Source organism: Rhea pennata, chromosome 11, assembly GCF_028389875.1.
Source record: "Rhea pennata isolate bPtePen1 chromosome 11, bPtePen1.pri, whole genome shotgun sequence".
Lineage (NCBI taxonomy): Eukaryota > Metazoa > Chordata > Aves > Rheiformes > Rheidae > Rhea > Rhea pennata.
Window position 1 is genome coordinate 1,004,846 of NC_084673.1, and position 26,839 is coordinate 1,031,684.

The 26,839-nt window shown below is 53.7% G+C and overlaps 1 protein-coding gene across 1 annotated transcript; it reads right to left on the minus strand.

Moving 5' to 3' along the window:
• Nucleotides 1-792: 792 nt before the first annotated feature.
• On the minus strand, nucleotides 793-18,982 carry LOC134145476 (relaxin receptor 1-like). The gene is made up of 18 exons (XM_062585023.1): nucleotides 18,934-18,982; nucleotides 10,031-10,177; nucleotides 9,204-9,293; nucleotides 8,987-9,092; nucleotides 8,410-8,481; nucleotides 7,962-8,033; nucleotides 7,487-7,558; nucleotides 6,673-6,744; nucleotides 5,939-6,013; nucleotides 5,755-5,826; nucleotides 5,354-5,425; nucleotides 5,162-5,233; nucleotides 4,942-5,013; nucleotides 4,748-4,819; nucleotides 3,172-3,401; nucleotides 2,242-2,652; nucleotides 1,350-1,565; nucleotides 793-980 (listed from the first exon to the last, which is right to left on the minus strand). The coding sequence occupies exons 1-18, from the start codon at nucleotides 18,980-18,982 to the stop codon at nucleotides 793-795; spliced, it is 2,160 nt and encodes a 719-aa protein (XP_062441007.1).
• Between the last annotated feature and the right edge of the window lie 7,857 nt (nucleotides 18,983-26,839).

Sequence of the window (26,839 nt, forward strand, 5' to 3'; positions counted from 1 at the left end):
TTGCCTGGTGCTGCCCAGCAGTAGGAATACACATCTTCCGCCATCCCTGGAGCCAGCAGGGACTCCTGTGGGTACGGAAGGTCTGCCCACACACGTTATTCCACCAGTCATATGCAGGATGGAGGCAGGACTGGGCTCTTCTCTTTCTTACTTACTGCCCAGCTCAGCAGTATGCACAACAGAAGCCACCAAGCAGAGGGACTTAACAAGAAGCTCAAGCATGGCCTTACCTGTGGCTCCATGTGGCTTTACAACACTGCAAATGTCCTCTGCAAGCAGGGAGGCAGGAGGCAGACAACAGCTAACCTGCTTCAGGTTTTTGCCTCCTCCTCAGCAAAGAGAGGGGGAAAAAATATCTTCAGTATATTCCCAATTGCCATACTTGCTGGTAATAGGGACTTTCTCCTGAGGCTCTCAACCCCTTGCAACAACTCTTCCCCTTGAAGGGACGCACAGTTCTTCCCAGGCCCATTGCAGCAGCTGTCCATGCACCAGGTTGCTAGGTTAAAGACACCAAGAGCTGCAGAAACCACGCAAGAGGGAAAGGAATACAGCCCTTATCTGCACACCTTCTTCAGTAACTACCTCATGAGTCATTGCTGCTGTACCTCGGCTCGATGCCTCCCACCTGGAAAAGGACTGTTTGAGATGAAGATGAGATGCTGAAGGAGAGACGCTGTTGCTTTCCAAAGTAGTGGTGGTAAGTAAAGCCAGTCAGCGTGCCCCTGGGGTGGGACAGTTGTGGTCTGGAGAGCCCTGTACATCCTTGTGTTGCTGGCTTGCTGCTGGTGGTCAGGCACTGCTGGCCTGTGTCATCACCAGGGTAAAACTCTTCCGGGACTCCTGCAGCACCAACTGCTTTGTCTGCAAACGTCCCTTTATCTTTTCCTGGAAGGAGGTGGTAGTGATGGTGTAGAGGATGGGATTCAGGGCACTGTTGATGGGCAGGATGAAAATGACCACCCAAGAGGTGATGGTGCCTGTTCCAACAAGAAAGCGATGTTAGGAAGCGCGGTGGGTGGCTGCCTCCTGCTCAGGAATAACTCTCCCAGCTGCTTTACAGCCGATGCAGTGAAGTGGGGCTGCTCTCCTGAGGCTTGCAGCCTCAGAGGCTGGCCACTCAAGGGAAGTCACAAACGCCGCTATATGGAGAGAGCCAGGGCCCCAGGGCTTGGCGTAGGGAACCGATAACGCTCGCTGTCACCCCTCAGAGCCCACGTGTGAGTAGAGGTCCAAATTCAGTAGCACTTATGTCAAGTGGCCTGGCTCCCAACCCAGGGACTTGTGGCAGGCAGCAGCCAGCCAAGCACTGGGCTCTACTTCAAGGCCTTCCCTGGTGTGGGGGTCACCTGGTATTTCCACCTGCAGCAGGGAAAGCAGCTTGAGGAGAAAGATGGGTATCCAGCAGAGAGCATCAGTGAATACAATGAAGAAGAACCGTTTTGCAATGGCAACTTCCCGGGAGCAGACACTTCTTTCTGCAGTTTTGGATGCAGTGATGTGGATGGAGTAAAACATGCTGGTGTAGGCAAAGACTATGGTGATGAATGCCACGAGATTCAAACCTGGCGAGGAAAAAGCCGTGTTCTGAGCACGTCTGAAGTGTAAAGCATGCACGCTCTTACCAGCTATGTTCCTGGGAGTATCCAGGGCTATTCCCACTTTCTGTCACTAGAGGGGGGCAGAGACAGCTCAGCTACTGCAGCTGGTCTGAAATCAGGCACAGTACTGCCCCAACGCAGCAATGCTCATGTGCTGTGGCCAGGCAGGTGGCTGAGGGACAACACACAGCACCTGGGCTGGCATGAGGAGCCTCACTGGCCTGCCACCCCTTGCACAAGGAGTATGTCTGGCTGTTGTCTTGCGTGTCTCCTCCTCACCCTGTGTCTCCATCTCCTGCCCCGGTGCATCGCACACTACAGTGGTGCCTGAGCCCTGTTGTGTTGGCACCATCAGCGTGGCCTGGGAAGCAGGGCAGAGCTGGCACCCTCAGTCTGCAGAGGGGAGCCGGCAGGACAGAGGCCCAGACACGTGACTGTGCTGGGGTCCCAGCAGGACTGCAGGAACCTTCAAAGTCAGTAACACAAACTGACTCTTGTTGCTGGAAGGGAAGGGGATGGTGAGACTGTCTGGGGTGGTACTGGCAGGACTGAGAAACCCCGCTCCCACCAGGGAAGCCCATTCTGCCCTACAGTGTCACTGTCCCCAGTTGCCGAGTCCCAGGTCCAGAGGCAGCCTTACCCAGGTAGATCCCGGTGGAGTAGCCCCTGGCGCTGGGCCTCTCGCTCGCGTCAGACTGCAGCGGGAAACACACGCCATTCCTCCCATAGTAGTTTCCAAAGGAGTCCTTGCACCACAAGGGGATGATGCTGAGGGAGAAGCCCAGGAGCCAGATCATTACCAGCATAGAGATGGTCTGTTTCTTGCCAGCTCTGTAGTGGCTGAACGGGAAAACAATGGAGAAGTATTTCTCCAGGGTCACATATGCCAGCAGCAAGACTGACACCTCAGAGGACAGCATGGCCAGGCTGCCCACAAGCTGGCACTGGAGGCTGGCCATCCACACCTGGGCGTGCTTGTTGTATTCGCCCGAGTACTTGAGGTCAAAGGCTCCAATGACGAAAAGATAGACGCCCATGAGGCAGTCTGCACCTGGGATGGAGGCAAGGTACAATAAGAAAAAAAAAAAAAAAGAAAAAGCACCAGTGTCCAAATTCAACCTTTTGTGTTAGTGCCATGGCCATAAAGCCATCATAGAGCTGTTGGGAGAAGATGGATAACCTTTGTCTTTACATATACATACATACACACACACATATATATACATATATACATACATATATATATATATACATATGTATGTATCTATAAAGCGTTGGCTGCGGATGCCACTGGTATCTGTAAGCATGGCCCTGAAGGCAGGCGCCCACATGCACATACAAATAGCAATAAACACACGTGACCTTAGCAAAAAAAGAAAAAAAAAAAAAACAGCAAAGGGGCCCTAGATGGATTTGGAGGGAATGATATGAGCTAGCCAGCCATGTCAGTCCTTGTCCTGGGAAAAGGGTGGCCTAGTGGGGCAGGCTGGTGTGTGCTGGACAGCACATCTTCACCCATTCCTGCGTGTGTCCCTCTGGCCAGTTCCCATCCCGCCAGCTCCCAACTCACAGCACAGGGACTTGATGGCCATGGTGTGCTGGCTGTTCTCTGTGATGACGAAGGACCGCATGCAGATGACAAAGAGGTTCCCGAAGCAAGTTATGCAGGCGATGACCCAGACGAAGACCCGCAGGATGATGTTGGCGAGGAGGTTCTCGAACGAGGAGATGCCGTCTGTGTTGGGCTTGCAGCTGCGCACGTGGGGCACATAGCTGCAGTACTGGAACTTCTTGAAGTAGCTGCCAGGGAGGAAGGTTTCACTGCTGCAGGGCTGCAGCCAGGAGAGGGCACCCAGGGCTGTGGCTGGGCCCAGGTACAGCCCCGGGCCGCCACAGCTCTGTGGGGAAGGGCCAGCTGAACTAGCCAAAAGCCTGGTGCCTTGCAAAGCCTGGGGGTGACGTGAAGGTTAAAGGGAGCAGGAACGCAGAGAACCCCGCGGGGCGCGGAGGACGCGGGGGAGAGCCCAGCCCCGTGCCCCTCGAGCCCCGTCTGCAGTAACGTCCCCGAGGACGGGGGGGGCTTTGCACCGGACACAGCGACTGGTTTCAGACACCAATTCAGCAACACCCTGAAGCAATTGCAAAGCAGGCAGGAGGCACCCCAACGCCTGCTTTCTTCAGTCAAGTACAGCACAGCAATGCACTTAGATCTGCCGCTGTTCAGCGCTCTCAACTAATAAATGCAAGGGTGTTTCCCTCTGACCTGTGATTACCACAAAAAACATTTCAAAATCAATCCATTTTTTCAAACCTTTCAAGTTCCATTAGCAGGAACTCACATTTTTTTCCCTGCACATTGCTTTAGATTAATCTTTTCAAGCCTCATAAAAGCAATCCCATATAAGCTTAGCAAAACTCTACATTAGAAAATGACTAAAAAACTGCATTGCAAGGCTCATTTCTGCTTAATTATAGATAAAAGGGGAGAAAATGATTACTTATTAGCAAGTCATGTAGAAAATGTACCATATTTATAATCCAAACAGACCAATTACAGAGGGGAAGATGTACAGTCATCTTCCATTACAGGTACTCTAAAACGTGCATCTGGAGAAAATTAGTGATTTTTTTTCTCCATTGCAAAGAAAAGCCGAAGCACTTGCAGCTGGCTCCCTGGCTGCATTTTCGTCGTGCCGGTGACGCCTGTCCAGCCTGTCTCTCTACACATCACTAGTGCTCTTAGGTCGTTGTCTCCGAGCACAAGCAAAAGGACTTCTAACGGGATTACTTAACCGTGGCTTTCAGCACTCCACTTAGTGCCTATGCAGGCCTTTGCCTGCAACAATCTACCTTTTCCAAATCACCTATGTAACATCCCTGTTCAAAAACACAGGTCGTTCTTTACTGCACAAACGCATCTGGATGGAGTGTTTATGGCTCTGCAAACTTTTCTCTTAGCATAGGTTAAATGTTTCTTATTGCTCTAAACAAGTCCTAGCTGAGTAAGGACCTTTTCCCAGGGAATGATTTAAGCATCACGGACAGACGTATGAATGGACAGAGCCCATGTCCCTCCCTTGCCCTCCACATTGCCCGGCATGGAGGAAGCGCCCAGGAGAGCGGCCAGCACCCGGGCCAGCACTCACATGTGGGAGAGGTTGGTGAGCTTCTGCAAGGTCACGTTGTGGATGTTGGGGATCTCCAGCCCTTCCAAGCTCCTGCAGAATGAGACCAGCGTGCTGGAGACTGAACCGCGCCGGAGGCCCCGGAGCAGGAGGATGCGGCAGGCAGCTCGGCCGGGGCAGAGCCTAGGGCGAGGGACGGACGTGGTGGCACGCACAGGGACCGCAGCTGGGGCAGGCTTTCAAACTGGCCGGGGAAGATCTGTTTCAAGGGGTTGTAGGAAATATTCCTGAAAAAGAGATGCGGCTTTCGTATTTTTTTCCCATCCAGAAGCTGCCACAGCAGTGGAAAGCGGGGGCAGAGGGATGACCTTCCCGCTCTCGCCTTAGCTCTGGGATGGGTTGGAGCAGGGCTGCCAGCTTTGCCCATGTACTCACAGCTGCTGGAGGCCCACCAGGCCCTGGAATAAGGATGGTGGCAGCTCACCCAGGCTGTTGGCCGAGAGGTCTCTGCATGGAGGAAAGTGGTGCTGGAGGGGGGCTGGGAGACCCTGGGCTGGGTGCGGTCCCCATCCTGCCTGTCCCCAGCAGCAAGGGTCATGCTGGGGGAGATGACAGTCAGAAACTTACAGCTCCACCAGCCTGTTCAGCTTAGAGAACGTCCTGTCCTGGATCCACCTGATCTTGTTCCTGCGCAGAATCCTGGGGGATAGGAGAGCAAGATGCCGTGGGAAAGCGGCCCGGCAGGGCTTGGTGCTGCCACACCAGGAAGGAGGCGTGGGCACCGCAGCGGCTCGTGCGAGGGATGCAACCCCATCCCGGCCCCGTGCTGCCCACTGGGGCCAGCACCCGCTGCCCGAGACAGGCTGGGCCCGTGCAACGCCCCGGCTCAGAGAAGGACCCATCAGACGCACAAAAGACGACCGGAGCCGAGAGAACTGCTCCGGCGCAAGCCCCGGTGCGGCGCTCCAGGACGGAGAGGCGGAGCGCTGCGGGCGCGAGAGCCGCCGTGCCCGGCGCCCGGTACTCACAGCACCGTGAAGTGGCGGCACTCCTGGAACGCGGCCCTGCGCACCGCCCGGATCCCGTTGCCCTCCAGCTCCCTGTGGACGAGGCGGTCACGGCTGCGGCCTCCTGCCCGCGCTGGAGCGCCAGCCCCAGGTGGCTCGGCACAGCACGGCGCGGCACAGCACGGCACGGCACGGCAGTACTCACAGCCAGCTGAGCTTGGGCACCTCCGCGCACAGGGAGGCGCTCGGCATCCTTGTCAGCGAGTTGTTCAGCATGTACCTGGTGGGGAGCAAAGACACGGGTGAGAGCAAGGCATGGCACGGCACGGCACACTTGCACGGGACACAAGTGACTCCGGGCTGGTCCTCAGGCACCGCTGGCTGCAAAGCCGCCCGGGGCTGCGCTGAGCAGGCACTGACGGTGTGCGTGCAGGTACACATGGGTGTGCACACGTGTGTGTGTGCCCTCATGCACGCACACATGATTGTTCTGCTCTAATGGCCAAAACTTCTCCTCCGCATCCAGCCTGCTGCCAAAGTTTCCCACCTGTGTTCTGGACAGTGCAGAAGCTGTTAAAATCATACAGCAACTGTGAAGTTGTTTTTGCAGTGGTTGGAGCAAAGTCTCTGCCCCAGGCTTCCGCCTCGGAAATGGCCGGACCCCAAAAGTGCCCTTGGCTGGAGCCCACCCGGAGCAGACGCTGCGGCACAAGCGCCAGCGCTTCGGGAACGCGCGAGCCCTGCTCAGCGCTGGCACGTGGGAGGAAGCGCACCGGGGCGTCGCGTGGGCAAGACCCCCGCGAGCCGCCCGTCTTCGCCCGTGGCCGGAGCGGCGGAAGCGGTCCCGACCGTGGGGCGCGAGCAGAGCCAGCGAGCGCCCATGGATGGCACCGCCGCCGCCGGGCCCCCGCGCCGCCGCCGGGCCCCCGCCGCACTCACAGGAAGTAGAGCGATCGCAGCCCCGCGAAGGCGGCTGGGGCCACCTGGGCGATCCGGTTGTTGTCCAGCATCCTGCAGGGAGAGGGGGAAGGGGAAGGGGCCGAGCAGGGCTGAGCCGGCGGCACGGCGCGGCACCCCTGCTGCACCCCCCCGGGCTCCTCCGCCCTGGGGCTCCGCGGGGTCGCGGCTCGCGGGCTGCCACGCGACGACGGCAAATGCCCACGGGGGCCGGGGGAGCCCGGGGCCGCGCTCGGCTCCACGGCAGCTCTCCAGCCCCTCTGCGCTGCAGACCCCCTGCGAGCTGCTCGTCGCCCTCGTTGACTTCAGGGGCTCGTTAGAGGATCTCGGGGCGAGCAACAAGGAGGAAACGCCGAGGGGCGGCACGCCGCCCCGGGTGCCTACGCCGCTCCTCCCGACCCGCGGAGAAGCCCCCCGTAAAGCGGCCGCTGCGGTTCCCGTGCCGCCCCCAGCCCGCGGATGGGGAGAACGGATGCTGCAGCTTCCTTGTCGTTTCCCCCGTTGGAGCTGAGCCCAGCGGCGTGTGGCACACGCGTGTGTGCGTACTCGTGAGTGTGCACACGCACACGTGCGAGATGCTGCTCTCCAGCAGCGCCGTGACACCGGGCACCCAGCGGCTGCTACCAGGGCAGAGCGAGCGCTCGGCCGCCGCGGGCTGGCGGGCGGCTCCAGCCGATACCCGGAGCGGGACCCCGGGGCAGTCCGGTGCCCAGCGCGCGCTAGCCCTGGCCCCAGCAGGGAGCCGGGGCCAGACGCATCTTTCCTAAGGCTGCTTGGATCAGACAAAGCAACTCACAGCCACTCGAGGCGACCGAGGTCCTCAAAAACCCGGGGCTTCAGCTGGGCGATCCTGTTGTGGCTGAGGAACCTGAACCGGGGCAGAGGAGCACGGCGATCTTCGGGCGGCGCCGGTTACCCCGCCCGCGCAGGAGCTGCTCTCCCCTGCCCGATCTCGCGGCTAAGGGAACCACCCCCGGAGACGGCCCCGGCGCGAAGCCCGGCTCGGGCCGAGAAACGCGGGAAGGGGAGCAGCAGCCGCGTCTGCGAGAGCGACGGTCTCTTCTCTGCCCCGTTTCACCCCAAACGCGCCTGCCCCCCCTTTTAGGGCATTTGGTACCGGCTCTTGCAGAAGCAAGGAAAAGCGGAGGAGAACGGCGTCAAAACCGGGCTCGGGGCAGCTGCGTCAGGAGCCACCTGCACCGAGGAGCGGGGCGCCGCGTCCGCCCCCAGGCTCTCCCCCGGGGCCGCGCAACGCCGAAACCCCTACTTACAGCATTTTAAGATGGAAAAGCCCAGCAAAGGCCTTGGGTGAGATTGACTGGATCTTGTTGTTCTGCAAAAAGCTGTTTAGAAAACAGAGCAGAAAACAGAGAAGGGAGGGTGGTTTCTGCAGGACGGTTCCTGCACGGGCAGCGCCTCCCGCGGCGGGTGCCGCGGTGGGGGGAGGCCGCCCCCGAGCTGCAGCCCCCGCGGAGGTCGCTCTGCCTCCTCTGCCTCGCTCGCTGCAGACGCTCGAGGATCAGGGAGCTGCTTCGAGCTGCTCCCTTCGAGCCGGGGCTGCCGCAGCGGCGCGTTGAGAACCAGCAACGCTTGCAAACGGCGGCTGCTGAGCGCCGGGTCGGGCTCCGGGACAAACCTCAGACCTTGCTGGGGCTCCCATGCCCCGTTCGCCGTGGGCAAGCCCGAAAGCAGCACGACGTGGAGGAAGGCGATACTCACAGTTTCTCCAGGCTCTTGTATGTGGAAAACTGGTTATCCCGCAGAAAGCAAATTTTATTTTTCTTCAGGTCCCTAGCAGGAAGATAGGGGGAGAAAAAAAACACAAGCTCAGTGACAGCAGGACACAGAGCATAAGAAATTCAGGAGGCCTCCGACAGAAGACGACCTTGAATCCCAAACCGTCCTCTTCCCGCTCGGCCCACGGGTCAGCTGCTGCTCGCGGCACCAGGAGCCGCTCTCCCAGCGCGCCGCAGCGGAGCCGTCCGCGCGCTCCCTCCTTCCCAGCTCTGCCTTCCCCGGGAATGGGTGCTGCAGCCCCTGCCCCACCGCCCTGCCACCCCCCAGCTGGGGGCCTGGGGAGGCTCCCGGGCCCTAGTCCCGGGCTGTTTGCGGGGGGCCGCGGCCGGGCTCAGCAGAGGAGCCGTCGACGCCGACGGGGCTCTTCAGCCCTGGGGGTGCAGGGGCGACTCGTGCAGCCGGAGCACCCGGCACCGCCGTCCGCGCGGCGCGGCCAGCTCCTCGCTGCTGCCCCTTTCGGGGGGCAGGGGGAAGGGTGCGTTTGCCCGTCGCTACTCACATCTTCGTCACGTTGGAGGAGGCCAGTGGGACGGCGCCGAGGTCCCGCGCCGTGCAGTCCACCGTGCTTCCCCAGCAGCGGCACCGCTCCGGGACGAGCTCCAGCCCTGCGGAGAGGCCAGGGGAGGTGCTGGGGAAGGGGCCGGCGCGGGAACGCCGCGGTGCTCGGCCGCGGCCGGCCAGGGAGGGACGCGACGGCCCCGGGAGCGCAGGCTTACGGCAGGCGCCCGCCTCCGCGTCCGCCGTCGCTCTGCTGCTCCTCGCGGCCAGCATGTCCCCCAGGATCTGCAGCCAGCCGCTGTCGTCCACTGCGCGGCCCGGCGAGCACAGGTGAGCGCCGGCGGGACGGGGCCCAGCGCCACCCCCGGCCCTTGTCCCCCGCGGGGAAGCTGCCGCTGCTCGGCGCCCAGGAGCAGAGCCCCGGGCACAGGCCGCGCTGCCCCGGAGCCTCGGCCGCCCGAGCGCGGGTCCGGCCCTGCAGCCGCACCAGGGCGGAGCAGAGCGCCCTCCGGCCCGGCGTCACCTCTCCAGCGCTCCCAGTACGCCACTTTCGTCCCTCTGTTTCTACCGTCCCGCTAAGCCCAGTTTAAGGATCTCCTGAGACAGAGGCGGTGTCCGAACCGCCGAGTTAAGCAGCTCCCCGGCGGTACGAGTTCATCCCGTCCCTCTCCCGCTCGTTTATTCTCCTGGCCGCTGCAGCACCCCGGGCAAAGCCCCTGCGGCAGCGCTCTGCAAAAGGGACCCGCACGGCTCCCTCCCACCCGCCGCCCCCTCCGGCGCCGAGGGGTGGTGCGGGACGGCCGCGGCCTTTCTCCGCAGCCCGGCTCCGGGACGCGGCGGTTTCCCTTCGCCCCAGCCTGGGACGCCCCTCGGCAGCCCCTGCCCGGCTGGCGAGCAGGAGTGTGGCAAGCGCGGCCAGCTGGCGCCAGAGCCGGGACCGCTCGCCGCGGCGGCAGCTTTCCCGGGGCTGTATCCCGGCACCTCTGGGTCCGGGAGGCTTATTAGCTCCCAGGGCACCGATCTTTGCTAGAGGCTGGGTAATTACCGCAGTTTTCTTCGTCAGCGCCGTTGCCGCAGTCCTCCACGCCGTTGCAGTGCAGGGCCTGGGGTAAGCAGGCGGAGAGGTTGCCGCAGGGGAACTGTCCCAGGGGACACGCGCGCCCGTCCGGCCGGGGGCGAAGCGGGGCCGGCTCTGCCGAGGGAACAGGGAGATGCTCAGTGTCGCTGCGTCCCCGCTCCCGCCCCCGCCCCGGGCTGCCGCCGAGCACGCGGTCCCCCGTCCACCCAGGTCGCTTCCAGCAGTCCTGACCGAGGTTCTCCAACGAGACACCAAAGACGGTGCCCAGGACGGTGCCCCCGGCATCAGCTGCTTCATTAAAACTAGCCGCTGAGCTGAAGCCCTGACGGGGAGGGAGGCTCCTCTGTGACCGGGTGGAGGTGGCTCTGCAGGGACGGAGGTGGCTCTGGGGACGGAGGTGGCTCCGGGGGAGCAGCCAGCCTGCTCCTGCCCCCCAAGGGGGCAGGGGGGACTGGGCTGGGAACCAAAACCCTCGCCTTGGGAACAGTTTTAGCTGGCAAAGCGCCGCCAGGGAGCCGTGGGCAGAGGCAGCTCCTTGCACAGAGCACAAGGCAAACAGCAGAGCGCCGGGACGGCCCTGCCCAGCCCGTCAAAGCTGCCACCGTCCCCGAGCCGTGGTTCAATCGCAGGGTGCAAAACTGCCTCGGTAACTCCCGCTCCCCTTCTGCCGAGCCCTTTACGTCAGGGCAATCAAAGATACCCCGCTACCGGCCCTGTTCGTTTTTATATCCTGCAATTTTCCAGGGCAAACACACGCTTCAGATCCAGCTAAACGCTGTCACGTCCCCCTGCGGTCACGGCCCTGGCAGCGGTGGCAATCAGCCACGAGGCGGGAACGTGACTGTGCGGAGGGCCCAGCTTGTCACTCAGGATTTCCTTTAACTGCCAGGCTATTAAGGGCTAATGGTGCGTGTTGCAATTAAGAGCACTTTGCCTCACTTACATACACACACCGTTAACCAGCCTGCGTGGAAACACTGCGGCATAACGGGGGGACGAACGTAGCTCGGACCGCGGCCGGGAGCCCTGCGGTCACTCGCCCGCCCGCCGGCCCACGTCACACGGATGCTTCAGACGGCCTCGTGCCCAGGTGCAACAGGGCGAAGAGCTGCGGTCGTGGCCCGCGGCGAGAAGCAAAGGATTTCGGGCAGCAGAGATGAAGTCGCAGGCTTTCCTCGCCGGGCAGCTTGAGCAGTGAGGTGGTGGGACGTGGTGGAAACGCTTCGGCCTTGGAAGTCTGTTGAGCGCAGCTGGATGCGGGATGGGGCGGCTCTCGTGGTCCTCCCCTCTCCCGAGTCACGGTACCCTCAGCCTCGCCGTCACGCCACAGGGAACACCCAGGGGATCTTTTTTCTGAGCTGTTGTTAAACACGAGTCTCTCCTACTCGTTCGTACCGCCCTGCAACGACTTGCAGGAGGAGCAACTGAGCTCTTAAGAAGGAAAGTTTTTGCCAAAATCCCCCGTGGCTAGAGAAAGGCAGAGGAGGAACAGCTATGCTAGTTCAAACCAGAAGGGTCCTGCTGCGAGATTTAAGGCATCTCTTAAGAGCCTTTTCTAGGGAAAATCTTGCAAAGGACAAAGCAAAGGAACCAGTGGAGCTCGACGCATTTTTGACCCGAGTTAACTCTACCTTACCCTGGACGTGGGGCGCTGGTCTCTGGGCTGCTGCCAGAAGCCACCTCTGACTCCAAACCTGGTGCTTGAGGACGGGCCGCAGCCCCAAGGGCCGCGATTCCCGAGGCGGGACGCCCCGGAGCAGAGGTGTGCCCTGTGCCCGGCTGGTCTCGCTGCCCCACCGCCGCCTGCCCGGGGCCATGGCTGCATGAACAGCGTTTCCCTGCTGCACAGCTATGTCCACATCTGAAGTGATTTTCCACATTAGACTAGAAACATCCCCTCTTTCCGAGGTGGCTGTTTGGAGCTGGAAGTAAACAGCACACATTGGCCAATTCCCTGGCCATATGTCTTCTGAATGGGCCTTGGAGACCCACCAGCCTTCCCAGAGATTTACGGATGCATCTGGGGGTGTTTGTTCTGGGGGAAATAAGGACTCTAAATCCACATAAAACTGGCTGGATTTAATCAACATGATTCAAAGTGTTTAAGATTTGGAGCAGAGTCCATGAATTCTTCCTAAAAACTGGAGCTATCCCAAACCCCTTTGGAAGAGATCTACACCCACTTTAAGCCATAAAACAGACACAGGTGACGTTCTCAACAGCCCTGCACCATCACTCATCCTCTCCCCTGCCTTCAGTTACCATCTGCGACAGTGGCCGGGACCCCGGGCAGCTCCTCCAAGCGCGATGCCAGGCACGCTGCAGCCCAGGGGTGACCGGCAGGAAGGGAGAACCAGGAGCAACGTTTTGAAGGCTGAGCCTGATGATTAGCTGGGGCTAAGGCGAGGGTGTCGCTGGCAGCTGGGCTGGGGCCACCTCCAGGCTCTGCTCTGGCTCTGTTCAGCAGTACTAAACTGCTTGGGCTGACCAGAGTCCAGAGGAGGACACATACTGGTGGGCTCCAGGGATATTTTGATCTTTCCTAAATCAAAATAATAGCTGTATTTTAAAAAAGATGCAAAGAAATGCCTGTCTGGAACCCTGAGCATCTCCTTGACTCCACAGCCTGGGTAAATACACCATTCTCCAAGCTATCCCCTGCTCCATGATGGGCCGCTCAAGGCTGAGGTTCCTCATGGCAGGGCTCTGCCCTTGTTTCCTCTTCCTCAGCCAGCAAGCTTCAGCTTGCAGAGCACGGTGTCACGGCTGAGCACTCCCTCCCAGCACGTGGTCTCCAAACTGGTCAGCTCCCAGCATTGGGCTGGCACTTTGCTAACCTGGAGGGCAACAGGACAACACATGGCATGAAACCCCTTCTCCACAAGCAGGAGCCTTGTCCGCTCACAACAGCAGCTTATGCCGAGATATAAAATCTGAGTTCTGGCCTCAGTCTGGCAGTAGACTGAGGTAGCTGCAAGCAGCTTACTTCTATCCTTCCTACCAGGTTTTCTTCACATTTAAAATACAGAGGATGAAGCTCCCTAACACTCTGGGGCCTCACAGGAGACCACGTAACATGCTGTCAGCTTAATAATCTGTATGCACAGAGGGAGCTTAATAACACCACCACCGAAAAGCTGTTTAATTCATGGCTATAATCAACATGCTCCTGAAGTCATGGGCCCACGTGCTTGTGCCATTAAATGCTCCGCTCTTCTTCTGTCTGAAGATGAGCCTGAAGATGCGCCCCCAGAAGCCTCTTAGCTCAGACTCACATCTTCTAGCTTAGTTCATCAAATACTCAGGGCTCTTGACTCCAGTTCTCCTCCAGTCCAGAGGAAAGGCCCATCAGGCACTGGGGAGCTCCAAGACATCCTACAGGCTCATGCCCAAAGCCAGGAGCCTCAGGGCCGGCTGCTGCCAGAGCTCAGCCAGCACGCGAGCACCGACAGTGTCTAGTATCCATGGGCCCTGAAAGGTGGGCGATCCTGCCTGATGCCAGTGCCGAGGAAGAGAGGCTCCTCGAGAGTCACGGCTACTCCAGCCTGGCAGGAGGCACCAGAATTAGACACAGCTTTTATCACAGGGAGCCACATTTTCCCCACAAAACGGCAGGACCAACGCACTGCAGCAAGACCGAGGCTGATGGAGCGCAGCGCTCCAAGGACAGGCACAAGGCCGGTGCCAGAAATCCTGGTGGACCAGCTCGGCCAGACCTCTCCCACGCCAGGAGCACACCGAGTTTGCAAGCCCGCTCGCCTTTCCGCAGCTGTGTGTGCACCTGAACTGCAGCACGGGGAGGAGAGACAGAAGTTTTCCACCAGCAGGGAGACTGCAAAAGCTGTAAGAACCGAGGCCTTTAAGTGCCAGAAAAGGCGAGAGGCGCGGGCGCCGTTCCTCTGCCGACATTTCCCCGGGGCCCTGCGCGCAGCCGAGGGGGAGCAGGGAGCCCCGGCGTGCCAGGGACGTAGCTGTCTCTGCCACGTGCACCGGGGTGCCAGCGTTACCTGTTCTCAGAGCTGGCCGAAACATCCTGGGAGCACAAACGTGAGAAGTTGAGGAAGTTTCCTGGACAGGAGCCGGGGAAGCTGGTTGCAGCCCTGGGAAGTGCAATTCCCAGCAGCGCAGCATTAACCAAGAAACCATTTTCCTTCTCCATTTCTGCACATCAGTTTCATTGCTGGCTGCGCTATCCTGGCTACACATTGCAAAACATTCCTTCTCAGAGGGACAGAACCCTTTTTTGTGCAAAAAATGCGTGTGCACAATGTAGGAGTTGAAAGCAGGCTCGGCACCCGCACTCAGCGACTCATCCATAAACATCAGCTGCACAAAATAAGGAAGGAGGAGAACGATGCAGAAGATGGGGAAGTGGACCCGGGAGAAGCGAGAAGTTTGGGAAACGTGACAGGCATTTGCACCCGCTCTCCCCAGCGCCCTGCGTGCGCAGGGCCGGCTCCGGCCCCGCTGGTTTCCGAGCGGCCGCAGAGCGCGGGAGGGCAGCGACGTTCGCCATCGCTGGGCCGCTGCGGTCCGACTCCTGTGCACTACACAGGGCAGAGCTGCCAGTGGGGCTAAGACGTGAAGAGCTCTGCAAATAGAGCTAGATATTGCCATTACAACTCCCTGACAGGAAAATAAAGTTACAGATATGTGAAGTCACCCAACACTTCTCAAAGTTCAACATCTTTCACCAAAATGTCTCCATTCACCTTTTTTGTGTAGTACATTGAGCTTCCACAGATCACTGCTTTGAAGGTGCCTCAATCTGCAAAAGGGCTAGTCAAAAGCAGAGGGAGAAAGTAATTTTATAAATACTTGTGGCTATTTTTCTGTAATATACATATCTAAATGTACAGTGGTATTACACATTCAGCTACAGAACATTAAAATGCATAACAAATATCAAATTGAATTACTGTTTGCCTGGACCTTTTTTAAAAAATATAATCTTCTATTAAATGTTGCATTATTTTATCATTGAAATTTTATTTATGCATGATCTTTTGCTCCTTTAGCTGGGGGCAAGAACATCTTTCTTCTGATAATACAACAAACACAAGGCAAGACTGCGATGGTAAAATCTGCAGAGATGTGGGTGAGGGGTGCTGCACATGCTAAAGGCTTTCTCTTTTTTCCTCTCTGCAAATACTATGAAAAATATAATACATATAAAAGAAGCAAAGATCCAAGCTGCCACATGGCCATGTCTCTCCTGTGAGTTATAAAGGCAGCTGGGAAGTCTCTCCCTCTCTCATTCCTCTATTCAGCAATTGGTAACGTTTAAAATTCAGCTTCCTCGTGAAGCTTCCTGTCTTTAAATACGGCAGGGGAATTCATAGCGGGACGAGGTTGTTACCATAAGGCTTAGTCCAAGCGCTCTCTTTAGTGCAAATAGTTTCAAATACTTCTGGATGTGGTTCTGCTTTACGAGGCCACAGATTTGCATCAGCACAGCGGGACAACCGACTGGGGGCCGATCTCCAGCTCGAGGACAGACAAGTCGCTCCACGCCTCAGCACAGGGCAAGTTTTGCTAGACCTGAAGCTCCGTGGGGGTGCAGCGAGAACTGCTGTGTGCAGGATCACACGGATTGGGAATGGGGTGAGTCACATATATATGACATGAAGAGGGCACGTGATGCCCCTGGAAGGGGCCGGCCGGCAGGACGGGGGTCCTGGAGCGGCGCCGAGCTCAGCCGCATGCAGTTCTCCCTACAGACTGGCACGCTCTTCTGTAAATGCCGTTCCCTTCTTGCAAAATCGATAGGTTTTTTTAGGTGCCAACTTACTACCTGCTGGGAAGCAGCAGAAACGTTGCTATAAGCCTGAGCTGATCATGCAGAACGGAGACCTTGCCTGGGAGAACACCTTGCACGGAGGCATCATCTCTGTTAGTGACGTGACTCACTCCCCCATTCGCAGATGCTACTTGCGCAAGCGGGTCGAATTTAAGTCTTTATACTATGGGAAGGCTGGGCTGCTGCCAAAAGAGTATTTGGGGGAAGGGGGGAAGGAAAATCCATTTTCCACTTGTACCTATTCATTGTAATCGAGCTGGAAGTGGCACTTGAGCACACAGATGTGAGGAATGAGGAACGACATGCAGGATTTTACTTTGAACATTCACAACAGCACCATGGCAGCGTACAAAAAGCCTTTAAAAGGAGCAGGGCTGGTACCAATAAAGTTTCTTCCATCAGTAGATCAAAACTCAGTCACTGGGGGCTTGAGACAGATGTGAATCAACAGCAGAACCAAGACTTCCCTTCAAGAAGCAAATAAAAACCAGCAAAAAGCTCTGGTTTATATATCTCTCATATAGGGCAGGTGCAAGCAATTGCTTTAACAAATTAATGTGTTACAAGACAGACAAATGCAAAGTTGTAACGTGCAACCGGTTCCTTTGATTTTCCTAAGCACCTGCTTCTCTGAGGCAGTGAATACAATAAAAACTTAAGCCAAGCTGAAGTATAAGTTTGTTTCCAGCAGAGCTGTTGAGTGTTAACATTTCAATAAAAGAGTTTTATCACGTTTCTTAAAAATACTTTATGCTGGCAGATCACACCCAACAGTAAGAAGTGTGCAAAAAAAGAACTAAATAAAATGACGCTTCTGTCACAACACTCCAAGTTTATGCTGTATATCATTGCAAAGCACCTGGGAGCAGCCGGATGCTCTTCCTCAGCTAAAGCTCTGCCGGCGCCTCCAACACGGCTGCCGCGCGGCTCCGACGTTGGCCACCCTGCGCAACACGGGCCCGCGGCAGAGAGCCACGCTGGGCGCAGCGACTCCCCGGCACCTCCGGTGACAGCCCGCACGGTGGGCTGCACCCCGGCATCGAGCCAAGGCGCTAGGAAACACATTTACTCACTCATTCAAGGTGCTTTCACACACATGCGTTTCTGAGCACACCCGTGACGGTGCTGCCGCTACTTGTGATCGCTGTGGGCTGCCCCCCGGCACAGCTCCGCAGGACCCCGGCACGTCAGGCAGCGAACACGGGAGTCGGAACATGGACACAGCGCAAATAAGAGACTCTCAGTGCAAACCTTCCAAATGGGGAACCTCTTAAAATAGGCTGGAGAAGGGCAGGAGAAATGCTAAAGGAGCAGGTGAGATAAAAAACCTAGAGGGAAAGTATATGTTTCGGGTAAGGCAAAACGCCCAGAACAGAGCTGGTTTTTGGATTATGTAGGTTTTTAGAAAAAGTGACCTCCCCTAAGACCTCTGAAGACAGAGACTGGTTTTCTGGAGATTCAGTTAATTTGCAGAATTGCACATTTCTGCTCCCTCCCAGGAGGGTGTTGTGGGTGCTCGCCAGCTGCGCTGGCTGGAGTGGCACTGGCAGGCTGGCAGCGTCGAGCTGAAGGAGAGAAAGGCATCTCACACCGTGCTCTGGGCTTGTGCCAACAACAACAACAAAAAAAGGTGGCCAAGTTTAGCCTGAATTAGAGTTCAGCATCTGCTGACTTTTCATGAGGACCACCCAAGATTATAAACGAAACCCACACATCTCCAGTAAAACATCTGTGGCCACCAACGAAACCCAAAACCAATGGGCAGAAAGTGCTTCGGCCTGGGGCGGTGGGGAGAGCGGAGCAGCCCGCCGGCCCTGCTGCGGGCAGCCGCCCCGAAGGCTCGTCCTCGCAAAGCACGCCTGGCGGACCCTGAAGCGTTGCCGTCCTGGATTTGCGATCATGCTCTGTGGATCCTCTGTCTAGTTTTCCCCAGGCTTCAGAAGGAACGTGAGGAAGACTCAAAATGACATAGGTGAGACCTCGTCTTTGAGGCACGTCTTTTTTCTGTTAGAAAGGCCTCTCTTGAGGGACCAAGAGAGAAATCTGCTTTTCTTGTGCACTAGGCTAATTTTACAAGTCAGTTCAATAAGCTCACTTCCAGAAAATGAATTGTCTAGCATGCTTAACAAAACATCCCTTAATTCCACACGATCTCGCAAAGAAAACATCTTTCTGCTAGCAAAGCCCTGGAGCTGCAGGCCACGGCGCGGAGGCGACGCTCCTCCCACCCCAGCTTTCCAGCGCAGCAAAGTGTCCCCGGCCCAGGGCTGCAAACCCCCTTCGCACAACGTCCTACCTACAAACCTCCCGTTAAGTTTCTTCCAGGGAGATGTGACGAGCTGTCCCCAAAGCAAAACACTTCAAAGGAAACTTGAATAAAGACCTACTCAGTTTGAAAGAAAGTTTTATCCCCCCATTCCGCGGCAGGCTCCGACACCACACAGCCCCTCGCTCCCCCAGGGCGGCAGGGACAGGGTTTGAGCTGTCGTTGACAAAAGCAAAACGGGACAAATCTCACAGCAACGGAAACAGGACAGAGCTGCTGGCTTCTCCCTGCAGCCTTTTCTAACCTCCAGCAGAACAGTTTCTCTTTTCTATCTGTTTTTTGTGCACAACCCTCTTTCCCTTTCAGATCATAACATTAGGACAGCTTCTGCATCTGCTCACACTCTGCTCTCAAGCTCTGTTTCTGTTCTCTTGAATAAACTACAGAATCGTAATTTGCAGTTCTCCCTCCATTTACAGTTAACATAATAAAGTAATGAATAAAACACAGAATTGCAATTTGCAATTCTGTCTCAGTTTACAGGTAACGTGAAAGCCCAGAAAAAGCACAGTACAGAGAGAGCAGCGTCAACAGGCACACAGACAAACTCTCCTTAAACGATAAAGTTTTGTTGGGATGCAGCAAGACTGTTTTCAAGCAACCAGCATCGCTAGTGGCATGTGCTAGGATTACAGATCCTACAGATCAAGATTTTGACCAAAATCCTAATTAAACCCCCCACTCCCAGCAGCACAACCAAATGATTGATTTTCTCCCCTTTTGCATGCACAGACACCCACTTACTTGTAGCAGCATAGAAGAGGGATGGCAGGAGGCTCAGGAGCAGCTTCATGTCAGGAGCCTTTGTCACTGCAGTCCCGGGTAGGAAGGTTTAGAAACTTTCTGGGCTACTGTAAGCAGAGAGGGGAGGAGGGAAAGGGGGATCTGAAGATGCTGCTGATCTGCTGCTGCTAACAGGCACCGGCTTCTCCCGGAGGCGGGTGCGCCCGGGCGGGCCGGGGAGCGCAGGGCCGCGGCCAGGCCGGGCCGGGCCGAGCCGAGGCGGGAGAAACCCTGGCAGCGGCAGCCCCAGGATCACGCCGGGGTCCGGCCGCGGCTGCCCCGGCACCCAGCCGCAAGGGAGCCCGGCCGCGCCCGCCGAGGGCTGCGCGGCGGTGGGAGACGGGCGCCGCCGCTCTGCCCCTCCGCAGGCTGCCGGCTGCAGCCCAGGTGCTGCCCGGCCCCGCGGCTCAGCGAGCTGCTAATTGCCCGCCTAATTGCCCGCGCGAAACGCGCGAGCGCGGTCGGCGCTGGAGCGGGCGGGGCAGCGCGCAGGTGAAGCTGCTCGGCCCGGAGCGAAGCGGCGGCGGCTCCGCACGCAGCGCCGAGCCCCGGCCCCGAGCGCTTAACGGCCCACGCGGTGCGGGGCGCAGCTTTGGCTCCCGCGTGGCCCGTTTCGGGTCACTGCACAACGGGCAGAGGCCTTTCAACAGGCAAATGCACCGGCTGCTGCTGCTGCTCAAGCATCCACCCCACCAGGGATGCTCTGAGGGGGGTTTATCACCGGGCTGCAGAGGTGTCACCGCCTGCCTCGAGCTCCTCTGGGACCAGGGCCCAGCACCCACAGCGTCTCTGAGCAGCTCTTCTATGCAGGGGCAGCTTTAAGAAGTCCAGTTTGACCAATTAGCACCTTTATTTTAATATTTCTAATTGCTAAGCTAGTATTAATGGAGTTTATAATTTAATAAAGTTTGAATCCTCTGTTTCAGAATCCCAGTGCACTGCACAGAGACAAAGAGACTCAAATTTGCAAAGATTTCTAAGAGGGATGTCCTCAGAATTTCCCAGATGGGTTAACTGCAGGGAAATAGGGTGGTTCCAATTAAAGAGCAAACTCCCACCTGGCTTTGATTGCTAAGTTAAGTTCCTGGACCATCTGCATTGTTAATAAAGGTCTTCTGGGCATCTTCTTTCTCCATCATTTTTAAATGTTTGTTATGAGTCACAAGATCAATACAAATTTACTGGGATCCCACTGGAAAGTAAATTTTACTCAGAACACAAGACCTACTCTCCTCAACCTCACGACATAAGTGTGTGTGATTAAATGATATACATATTCCCCCTTTTGCTTGAACATCCCTATTAACACATCTTAAAATTATCAATAAACTTATAAAAGTTCCTATTAATACATTTTAAATGATCCAACAAATATTCCTATCAAAACTAATATATGGCAAATATAGGTAAAAGACATTACTTTGACCCTGCTGTACCAAACTTCCAAGAAACAGCCATACTAGGAGAAAGAGGAAAATACACAGTATTGCAGTAGCCTTGTGAGTTATTGTGCCTACTCCAGTCAAGATCAGCTCAAAAAGAGAAATAACTATCAAATTACATTGTTCTGACACTTTTTTTTCCCTGCTGCTGCCATGTGGTCAAAGCACAGGTTATATTTTCCTGCTTTACAGGTCACTAGTTACAGGAAAAAAGGCCTGGCTGAGATACCAGTATCCCAGTCTCTTTCCAAGGTAGTCCACCTCACTGTTGATTGTTGTTGTGACTAAGATACATTTCCTTCAATTTTAAGGATTTTTAAGGAAATGGGATCCCAGAAAAACAGCCTTCCCTCTCATCATCATCTTCCTTCCAGTTATGACTTGGCTGGTTTCTATGGCAGTTGCACAACGAAGCAGAGAACAGCTTTCAAAAGAAAATGCATGAAATATCTTTGGTTCTAAATCAAATTTATTCAAGATCTAAGGGTACTTTGAAGCTAAAAGCCAGATAGGGTGAGGGTGGTAGGGAAGAGAGAATCAAAGAGGAGCAAAATAATTCATTTTTTTCAAAGATGGAAATAAGATGGAAAATAGTTTTTGTGTGTGCAAATCTTAGACTCTCTGCAGAGACTTTGCAATACCACTGCTAAAGTTTAAAGCATTGACTTTGGTCTTGAAAGACAGAAGGAAACTTGGTATCATAAGACAAGCCCACTTTTCAGCCATAGTTCTTGGACTTTGGCATTTGTTCCTGGATGCTGAGAGGACAGACGGTACTGATTGCAAAATCTTCAAACCTGCAGCCAGGAAAACAAAACAAAACAAAACTAAAGCTTTAAAATTAAAATATGTTTCAAGAACTGTCAAAATTCCTCCATGCTTTAGCTTGGCTGACTATAGGTTGGAGTGAAGGCTGTCCTCCTATGTATTGAAGGGATCAAAACAGAGGGGGATCTTCTGAATTCGAGAAAGTAATAGCCAGGGAAATCAGGCAAAGGTAAAAAAAAGTCATAATTTGGAAAAATTGTGGCAAACAGTTTCTTCTGCAGACTCTTCAGGAGTAGCTCTTTCAGGTCCCTGTATGAAGTTGTATATATGCATCAAGAAAGAACAACTTCCTGAAAGTTACTACAACATGACATGAAATGATGGACCCCAGCTGAGAAATCTAACTTCAGGCATCTCTTCATGACACAGATGTCCGGAACAGGATTTTTTGTTCAGTTGCAGGCAAAACTAGGAGATCTAGATGGTAACATTTTGCAAAAACTTAAAGATGCAGTGTCAGGACTTCACTCTGAAGCCAGATCTGGCTGGATATATGGAATTGGAAACACAGAAGAGGAACCTACCTTGTTAGGTTCCACCCATGTGCAGATGTGCAGAAACAAATCCTGCCTTGCATTCACTAGTGCTCCCAACAGGGTAATTTGAAATCACAAAAAGTTGAGCTTTTTTCCCTCAGAAAAGGAGTCAAGGGGCACCTGTCTTCTCTTTTACGTGCCCCAAATTTCACTGTTCTTTACTCCACGGAGTTTAATGTTCTTGCACCTTTCCCGGGCAACTCAAAGTCCCATTCTTTTTTTCTGACCCTTGAATAGCTGCAGACTGCAGTGCCTCTTACATGCCATGTTTTTGCCTTTTTTTCCTAGAACTCTTCTCCTATAGCAATATTTTTCAGCTTTCTTCTCCAGTGTTCCCCCAGGCTGTCAGCATCTTTATACCAAGTTTGTATTTCTTAATGTAAGCTTTGTTAACGGGCAAAAAATTTCACCTCATACCCTTTGGCAGCCATCTTCATCCAACTCTTGGGGACGAACCTCCCACTAACTACCAAAATGATGTATGGGCATTGGACACTTAACCATATGCATTAAATCTCTGGGCTGTAAAGCCTAGCAATACATTATGATACAGAGCCCCAAGTGGTTAAGAGAGGACTTGTGCAATTGCATGGCACAAACTTATATCCAGGATTTTAAAAGCATAACCTCTTCACAGAGCTTCACAGTCGTTTTCCTGGAGGCCTTCATTCCAGCACAATCATGCAAAAGAGAGATTTTCCTGTTAGGAGTTTTCTTTGTCATCTCCCTGGATAATGTTACTTTTGAACAAATCAAGCCAGCTCTTCCCTTTTACTTTGTTTTCCACTGAGATAATTTCTCATGCTAAATCCCTTAGTTCTTGCTCAGTTCTGACTTCTCCCATGTTCCCTCCTCCCCCCCCCCCCCCCGCTTCATTTGAGATAAGTCTCTGTCTACTTCTGAGGTCATGAACTGTACAACATCATGGACTGATTCCCCTCTCCTATGGGCTTTGAGTTGATGATTGATATCAACAGCATGTGAAATGACTCCGTGCACCAAGTTCTGCCCTCAGCGATGCTTGGGCAGACCCCAGCCTCATTGCATTTCCCAAGAGGTGACAAGGGAATCGGAATGCAAATAGGATGCAGTATCTTGAGTACTCCAAAATAAGCAGGTTGGTAGATGTAACAAGAAAAGGTGCAGCAGATGAAAACCCAAATGGATGGCATGTGTGTCGCTACAGGGCTTTCAGGAAGGACTCCCTGAGTGTCCTTCCCATCACTGTAGAAGCCAGCTGGCATACTTGGTGTTCTCATATCAGGACCTGCAACCCCTGCAATCCTGCAGGGTTTCTCTGGCTTTTCACATCGTTGCTGTAAGCCTCCATTGAAAGGTTATACTCCAGCAACTCGGTTATATTGTGTGACTTCATACAACAGAATCAGGAAAAGGTAAGATCTTGCATTTCCACTAATTCTGTTTGGGTTCATCTCCATATTGATGACTTGATTTTGGTGGAGCAATCCACCAGATTTCTCCCTCTCATATAAGAGTGCTCTCAAGTAGCAAAACATTAATGAAGTGGGAAGACATTCCACACACATGTGATCTTGTCTGGGAAAACAAGATTTAGAGGTTGTGATGTGGTCTCTACAAATGCTATGTGATTAGGTCACAAGAGATGGGTTGAGTAGACCTTACTTTAAAGTTTCATCCAAAAGAAATATACTTTTTCTTTTTTTTCCCCGAACTCTCTTGTGTAAGTTTTATACCCTTGCTTTTTACACAGAAAGTAGTGAGATATGGAGCTGAGATCACTGGAATGACATCTTTAGGTGTTCCTGAGATAAGCTGAGCAAACATATCCTCCCTCCCTCTCCACTTAACTTTAGTATAAGATGAAGTTTGGGAAGATTTTGGAGCATTGAAGTAAGGCATTTTCCCTTCAAATAGTTAGCTCTTAAGTAAGTAGGTGCAAGACAACAGCTTCCCTATGGATTCCACGAGGTCTTGGAGTTTAGGAAATCCTGGAATACTTCACCATGAACTGGACAGCCTAGTCTGCTGATGTTTAGCCAGTCAGCCTCTCTCTACGGCTGAGGGCTGCTGAGTGTGAACCCAATGGAGATAGAGTCTTTCAACAGGTCAAAAATACATTGGACAATTTGCCTAAGGAAAAATGTAGTGAAGTTTTTGAATGAAGGCTTCATGTGCTGCTATAATGACACCAATGTTTAAACATTATATAATCAATGTGCTGTCCAAACTGTAACTTTCTTTCATGCTCATGTAATCATGTTTGGAAGCTGATTAGGGCTCTACCTTGAGCTTCCTGAAGAACATACGCCAGCAACAACATTTGGTGGCTTTCCGTGCTCTTGTCTGTGTTTTCTCAGTGTTTCCGGAGCCGGTTATGTGCTTTCTGTGCTAGCTAAAACACTTGTCAATCACATAGTAATTAAAAGAAGCTAAACACTTCTGATGGGAAGTCGTTTAAAAAGTCTACACTTGGAGCTGCAAGCCCAAACTTTTCTGCTTGGTGGATGAACCAGAAAGTTATTAATTATTCTCCTCTGGAGCAGATGTTTATGTGTTTGAAATTACTGGGTAACTGAGTCACTGCTTGATTTGTTGCCAAAATCTGTATTGTAGCAATGCAAATGTGGACTTCATGTTGAAGGTGGGATCAGCACATCACTTAAAGTGCAGCCAAGGACCAGGAGGAGTGTCCTGCAGATTGCTTTGGGACTTCCATCAGCTCCTGAAGGCCCTATGTTCTTAAAGGAACATATCTGAGTACTTCAGTTCCAAATTTTGACCTATTTAAAGTTTGTTTTAAAGTAACAGAAAATGGCAATCAAAGTTCAACTAAATGTCAAGTCTAAATCCTTGATTACAATTAATAGCCATCCCTATTACCACTTGGCATGTATTCCCCCTAGAAGGAATGTAAGATAATTCGGTGAATAACTAGAATAGCTAGATAATATTCCTAGGCAGAAAGGGGTGGCAAATGAACCAGCAGATGAGAGACTTAAAAAGATAGAGTTAAGTCATATCCCTGCCCAACTGCATCAGAGCAGAAAGAAAAAAATGTTTCTGATAAAGAAAAAGTTTGGGAAAGATATGGTATGTTGTATTTTTTATGAGTAAAATAAAAATATTACCGTGTGTGTCCTGGGGCAGTGGGCCAGGACAAGTGAGAACACTTGCCTTTACCTGGTGCAAAGTGTGAGCTCTGGGGGCTAGTGGCCTCTCCTACTGTGGCTCTCAGAGGCGGTTGAAAGACAACAACACTGGTCTTGGCTTAATGCAACCTTGGCGAAGGGTTTGGAAAGTAGGCTGCAAATGTGTGGCTATCCTGTGATCCTGATACAGTCTTTCAGCAGCAGCCCCTGGCCTCAGTTCCTGAAGCAAAGACAGCAAAAACTTGCAGGCTCTGCTATGCAACCACCCGAGCTTTACTCATCCCTCCAGCCCTGGTGCTGCAGCATCAGCATCAGTTCATAGCAGGACTCAGAATGGCTGGCTCTCTGCTAGCACTCGCCATCTTCCTGCCTCAGCATCTTCCATCTCTGCTGGAGGCCCTTTGCTCTGTCTCCAACACTGAGAAGTACGATGACATGTTATATCTCCCCGTGTAGTGTTTAACAGCTCTTTTCTCAGGGAGCTGCTCCACGCTGGCAACTTGACTCCAGCTAGCTTTAAGCTACCAGCTACAGTCTGCTCTGCCAAGCTGCGGCTCTGCTTGTGAGGGTATGGCCACCAGCAGAAGGGCAAGGCAGAACCTTAGGACAACCTTAGTAGCAGAGAGTTTTCAGCAGCAGTGGGACTGTACACTTCTGAGCTCCACCACGACACTTTGCTTAGGTGGCCATTCAAGAGGTGACAATGCTAACCTACATCCTACTCTTGCTATAAGGAGCTTAGCAAGGTATCCACTAACATACGGAGAGCTGAACCCACAGCTTTCCACGAGTTTCTTCTATAAGGGAACATAAGTTACAGAGAAGACGATGGACAGAGGCTTTCAAAGTGGAACTGGTCTGAGTCCATGACCCTAGAGTGCCCAGAAACACGTTCCTACTCTGCCTTAGGTAGTCTCCAAAGATGTCTGGCATGGACCCAGGAAGTCCCTGCAGAGGTAGTGCTGGGGGATTGGCATCTCTGCTGCCTGGCACTGCCCCTCGTGCTCAGGAGGCTGCAGCCCTCTCATGCTAGTGTTTTACCAGTCCAGCCACAGCCACTCACCTGCTGGGTGTCACACGGCATCCTGTTACGGGCTATGGACAACACATGATAATATTGCAATGACTATTACTTGTATCTTTGCTTCCATAGGGCATTGTTCATGGAATAGAGCTTTATGAGACATAATAAAGTGGAGTTGAAGACCAGCATGCAAACGCTATAGTTCTTGCTACACAGAGACTTGACACATTGAAACTCTGTTTTGATCTTCCTATTTCTCTGTTCTTAGCAGATACGTAGGTGGGGTGTGGGGAAACAGACAGCAGCTAATTCTTGGTAAAGGTCACTTTTGCTGTTTATAATTTATCTGCCAATTAATCCCTTGGTGGAGATTCCCTTCTTCTAGCTTTTGTCCCCCCTTTTCAGATCTTTTGTGCAGAGTGGCTTAAAGGCAAGAGAGGTGAGGGGAAAGGCTACCCTGGCTTTTGAACTCTTCCGCTGATTTCAGTCTTTTCTCATGTTCCTACAGGTTTCCCCCACTCACTCACTGATTTTTCCAGCCATCACAATTCTGGTCAGCAATTTAGGTTAATTGGCAGAGGAAATGTTGCGTATCCATGACTAGTCCTCCCTGCTGCTTCCTTCCGTCACTTACATATTATCTGTAACCAGACTCTTAAAATCCTCTCTCTCCTTCAGACTGATGGTAAATTCTTCAGTGGCCTGGAAGAAGAATTCTCCTTACCAAGCAGAAAGTCCATAAATCACTTTTCTTGGTGAATTTCCTCGCCCAAAGAATGAATAAGCAGCTGAGAACAGAAAGACTGAGTACTGGAGAAACCACAGGCCAACCACCAACAAGTTATTTTATCTTATTTCAAATTTACAGAGGAAAATTACATCTTCTGAAATTCACCTTCTGTGAAT